The 6,106-nt window shown below is 31.1% G+C and overlaps 1 protein-coding gene across 1 annotated transcript; it reads left to right on the forward strand.

Moving 5' to 3' along the window:
* The first annotated feature begins 409 nt into the window (after positions 1-409).
* On the forward strand, positions 410-1,534 carry LOC141703906 (uncharacterized). Its single transcript, XM_074507292.1, has 2 exons — positions 410-480; positions 1,153-1,534. Exons 1-2 carry the CDS (start codon positions 458-460, stop codon positions 1,439-1,441), a joined length of 312 nt encoding a protein of 103 aa, XP_074363393.1. The 5' UTR covers positions 410-457; the 3' UTR covers positions 1,442-1,534.
* Positions 1,535-6,106: the final 4,572 nt, after the last annotated feature.

Consider the following 6,106-nt stretch of genomic DNA (forward strand, 5'->3'; position numbering starts at 1 on the left):
TTAAAATAAGGTATTTTATGTTTTTAAAAAAATTTCAAAATCATTAAGTAATATTTGTAGTTAGTCAAATACATTGATAAATTAATAAAGTTTATTATTTTTAATTAAAAATGTCCAAATTAAAATAACAACTACTATTAAGTATTTCATTATTTATTATATGAATTTGTAAGTTTTGTTTATTTCTGCATTTTTCAAGAACGTGGGTGTCAAATTTGGCCAACCAAAAAAACGTGTGTGTCCTCTCACCATTCATTGAATAGTCACAGGTGTTACATACAGTGTATTGGTGAACGAACAAATGGTACATTGTATGTGTTAGAACTGGACTATTCATCTCCCCCAATACCTCTATTAAAGCCCACTGTATCAGACTCATAACGGTTCATTCATCATCTCCTCTCACTCAAATTTCTTCTTCTCTTACGCCACATCAATCAACAGAGCAATCAGAGCAATGGCATCCGCTTCCAACAACAGGTGAATATCTTAACTTGTGCGTGTATACACATATATAAATAAACCTGTTTCTCTGAACTGTTAATCCATTTTTATGATTATTTAGCGTTTGCAACATGTTTTATGATTTGGTTTCCATGTCTTCTTCTACCTTCTTTGCATGTGTTGTACACCCTTTGCCATCCTCTTCACTTATGCATGTATATACATATATAAATTGTCCAATTCCTCTGAACTTTTAGTCCATTTGTATGGTTATTTAGCATCTCCTTCATGTTTTATGATTTGGTTGCCAGGTCTTCTTCTTACTTACATGCCTCTCTTCTACACCGTTTCTCCTCATTTCACTTCCTTTTGGTATATTAACATGTCCACACCAATATTACTTTTCATAACTTTAGGCACTTTTGTACTTTAATGTTTCATAGTTTGTGTAACAGATAGATTAAGTTGCCGCTGTTATTGCAATTTCGATTCATGTCTTGTAAGTGCTAAATCGAATGGTAAAAGTCCGTAGTTTTACTTGTTCGGTTCATTTCCAATACATGTGTCATATGCTTCCTTGCCCTATTCTTTGAAATGACTTTTCACCTTCTAATCGTTTCATTTCCCGGTGTGACATTATTGCTGCACTTATTTATTTATTTTTTACTTTTACTCCTATGATATTGCCTAACCTAATTTCTCCTCCAGTGGTAGCAGTTCGGATGAGTGCGAAAGTGCAAGATGTGAGAACCGCAGATTCCTGAGATCGGAGAATATGGAAAAGAGCATGACCAATCTCAATGTCAACCTGGCTGCTGTGTCGAGGATGGTTGAGGCGCTGGGGGAGAGCCACATGCAGTTCAGTGGGCACATGACAGTGAAGCAGGAAGAGTTCAACAAAAGCTTCAAGGCGCAGCAGCAGCTTCTGCTTGAGGAGATTAGGCTACTGAGGATTGAGCATGGTGAGATTCGCAGGAAGATGAATGAGGGATTCTAAATGGCTGGCAGTTGGGCTGATTTAAAGTCTGTTTATGTTTAATTATGTTTTAATATATTCATGAACAATGGGGTTATCTTTGGATGTTAACAACATTTGGCCTAATGTAAGGAAGTTTCATGGTTATTATGCTGCTTACATTCATGTGTTTTGCATGTCAAAGTTGTTTTTTATTTTCAATTTGTCTGCTAAGTAATCCAATCGTCTATTACCTCCATAAAAGTCATGCTTACTTAACTTTCAATACAGTTAACGGAACTTTCAAAAACTGTAAATAGAAACATAGTTTGTACAACCGTGTGTATGTAACTATTAGTACGGGGAAGTCCAACAAACTGACATAAGAAGTAATTGTACTTGGCAGGTAAAGATACTCAAGGATCTGTTCTCTGCATGATCTATTTATTCATTAAAACTTACTACTTGTGCTAAACATACATGTGTCATAAGACAATTAATATTCTGCAGCATTGAGCCACTCAAATGAATGATGGCTGATGTACTGCCAAAGGTGTTTGATGTCTGCAGTACTCTTCTGGAAATCCTACATCTGAAACAACGGTTGTCTTCCACTCCGAACTGTAACCTTCAGTATGATGTATATATTTATTGTGTTATACACGTACTTGTATACAGATATTTGTTAAATACTTAGTTTGGGAGTTTAAAAACCAAATTATTTTGAAATGAAATAGTAAGGTCATATTACAACTAACATTTCAGTACTCTTATTCCTCTCTATTTAGTTTCCTTGAAATATTATTTATCAAGTACAATTGTAACATTAAATTGTAACTTTTTAAAATAAAATTGAAAGTTGTGGCATAATTGGGCTAAAATTTCTTTTCCTTTTAAATTTCATTCTAAATTGTATTTGATTTTCTTTTTTGGTTGAACTTTTAATATTTAGCAAACTTACACAATTTATTTAGTAAATAAAAATTTAAAAATTTGAGGAAGGAACATGTATTTAATAGTGCACTATATTTAAAAAGTGACCTACTTTTGACATCGTTATTAAAAAATAGACATTTTAGTTTATCCATGATGAATATTACATGAACAAATTAGTGGTTCTGTCACTTTAGATGACAATATATTAAACCCACAACAATTTATATGGTTCAATTTTTTTAAATTTTATATCTTAATGTATTTAAAATGAAAGGGTTGGGTTACCGAACTAAGTTGTAGGACCAAATGCACAATATCCTATTTCGATAAATTATTACATATATGTCATCATCATAAAACAATAATTTCTCAGTAAATATATATTCTTTACTTTCATGGATAAATGTTATTATGTATATGATATTTTTTGTAAAAATTCAAATTTAGTTTTCACGTATATATGAAACAGTTCTTTAAGAAAATTATTTTATAAATTGAAATGAATAATATGTTTGGCTAAAGATTAACATATGATCTGACTGCTCAAGCTGAAGAGCTGGTCAATTGCTCAAATTCCAAATTTGATAAATTAATAGATATATTTAATCATAATAAAAAATTAACTTCTCAGTACATTTATATTCTTTACATTTTCTGTAATCAATCAAATTTAGTTTTCACCTCAATATTAAACAGTTTTTGAAAACTATTTTCTGAGTTCAAATGAATAACATGTTCGGTTCTTTTTTAACATATGTGAGTGCTTAAATTGAAGAGCTGGTCAAAATTCGAAATGCAATTTTTTTTTTAAAAAAACTTAACTTTTATTTCCTAATGTATTTAAAATAAAAGGGGTGGGTTACTGAACTAAGTTGTATGACCAATTGACCAAAATCAAATTTGATAACTTATTAAATATTTGTAATCATCATCAAATAATATCTTCTCTTTTAATAAATATTCTTTACATTTTTTGCCGAATGTTATTATATATATGACATGTTTTGTAAGAAATGAAATTTATTTTTTACCTAAATATGAAACAGTTCTTTAAGAAAATTATTTGCTAAATCCAAATGAATAATATGTCTGCCTAAGGTTAACATATGATCTGAGTGCTCAAGTGGAAGAGCTAGTAAAAAGACGGAAGGCAACAGTTGAGACAGCTGAAATTACACGCATAACAATTTCTATGGTTATATTTCCTTTTATTTATGATCTCGATGTATTTAAAATAAAAGAGTGGGTTACTGAAGTAAGTTGTATGACCAATTGCCCAAAATCCAAATTTGATAAGTTAATAGAAAATTTTAAATAATTGAAATTTTTTTATCGGCTTACAGTTCCAGATTCTTATAATATTATATATTGTCATGTTTTAATTTAATATGAATAGGTAAGTGAATTAGTATCAACGAATTAAAATAACTTTTATTATTATCGAAAGAATAAAATATTGATATATGATATATGATTTGGGAAGTAGATTTAGACCAAATGGTTGTAATAGGTAATCTTAGACAATGTATAGTGCCTCCCTTAATTATGGTCGTCAGTCTTCACCGGCCTAAATCTTGTTTATAAACAAACTTCATATTTATATATAATTTTTTAATATATATATATTTTTATATAAAAATTACTTTCGAAAAATTAATATTTAACGTTTAAGAGAAAAATCTATTACAAACCGTGATTTGTTTTAATTATAATTAATAATATGGTTGGTTGAAGATGCATTTGATTTAAATGCTAAAATTCAAGAGAATATGGAAATTCATATATATTATATTAATAAAAATTGTTTTTTTTTCCTTTTTTTCCTATAATGGTGTGCAATATTATAATAATAAAATTTTTGAATCTAGTATTTTGGTTAAAAAATTGTATACTCCTTCAAATCGATATGATAAAGAATTGAAATAATGTTTGACCGAATATATGGGTTAGTTAAATTCAATAAATGCATAACATAATTTATAGTTATAAAAGACCTCTACATTTTAATTAAAAAAAGTTGAACTGAACCACATACAACCCAATTGCAGTTGCAAGTTGCAGTTATTGAACAGGCAGGGGGAGAGCCGAGGAAAGGGGTTGTCCAGTAACTTCCACAAACTGAGAAAGGGGTTTCTTAGGTTCTGAACGGCTCATTGCGCATTGTTAAAGGTAAGAAGTTCTTTTCTTCAATCTTCACTATTTGTTCATGTGTGCAATATATATGATCAATTAAACTATTAGACATATATGTACTGACGCAGGAAGAGTGTGTTATTCAGAATGAAAGGAATGCAATTGCTATGTACTATTTGTAGAAGCATATAACAAAGGAGAGCTGGTATGTTGTTTCCTACTTTATGATCACAAATCCTTATATTAAGGCTTGTACTCGTACTTCAGTTCTATTTGAATTTGCTTAGTCAGTACAATTAATCTATTTATATTTTCCCGATTCAGCCTTTGAGAGTTTGTAAAAATTGTGGGAAATGAATTGACCGGAACAGTGTATCTCCAGGTTAGAAATGGTGATGCATGGCAATGTTCGTTGGATAGTGCCAATGCATGCATAGGAAATGTTGGAAAAATTATGGATTTCTATGCAATCAAACCATACAGTGTCTTCCTTCTTGATTACAAAGACCATGGACATTTTCATATTCAAATATTTAATAGTAATACGGTGGAGATTGATTACCCACTAAGGCCTAGTCAGTATCATAAAGTGTGCGGTACAGGACGTGATCGAAAAATTTTTAGTCCGACCGAAATTGAGAAACTGGCAGCAAGGTTCTTCTACAATGCAATGGGTGACAGCCGCCTAAGTGACAGAGTTTACATTGAGGGAGAACACCTTCAACAAAACGCTTACACTCAGGTTACATTTTTCTCAATCGAATGTCAGTTCCGCTTGCTATTTCTACTATTAAGTTCAATTTTAATTCTATATTGGTTAGGTGCTACCCAATGATGTAATCGCCCGATTAAATGTACATGAACAAATGACCTGGGTTCAGTTATGCCTGAACAAAAGTACTTGGATTATAAACTTGAAATGGGAGAATGGGAATTTGCTCTTTAACAAAGAGTGGACAAAATTTTGTGAATATGTGAACTTGAAAGAAGGGGATGTTTGTGTGTTTTCGCGTACAGAGCATTCACAGAGGTTGAATATAAGTATCATTGACAATGATAATGACAATGAATCAAAAACTGAAGGTATATTTGCAGATCTTTATCAGACCTCAAAAAACTTTAACTGTATATGACAAAATTGTTAACCATGTTGTATTCTTCCTGGGCAGTTCATGGAAGTGGAATTTCAGCCAAAAAATGTTTTAAAATGGTTAGTCATGACATGTTGCATGACGGGAATCTGGTAACGTAATTGCATAACTTACATTTGTTGTAACAATTTTAGGGAGTGGCTAATACATTTATGTTCTTCACATCTATATTTGTACTATATAGGAATTACCATCAAAGTTTATAGACACTTATGGTTCAATACTGGGTGACAAAGTTAGGCTGTCGTTTGGTGACGGGTGGCAGTACATTGCTAAGTTCTCTGAGCACAATAAAAGTTTGTTCGATTTGGATGAAGTTTTCAACAATTATTCTGTGAGGGAGAGTTTTTGGATTTTCTTCGATTGTGTTGGTCCATCAAGTCTATACTTAATAATATTTAGCACAAATTGTATGGATATTCTTCATTCTGCACCCGCTAAAGTGTCTTTGAAAGAGCTGGGGAAAAGACTGTGTTTTGAGGTTACT

Source organism: Apium graveolens, unplaced genomic scaffold (genome assembly GCF_009905375.1).
Source record: "Apium graveolens cultivar Ventura unplaced genomic scaffold, ASM990537v1 ctg7192, whole genome shotgun sequence".
Classification (NCBI taxonomy): domain Eukaryota; kingdom Viridiplantae; phylum Streptophyta; class Magnoliopsida; order Apiales; family Apiaceae; genus Apium; species Apium graveolens.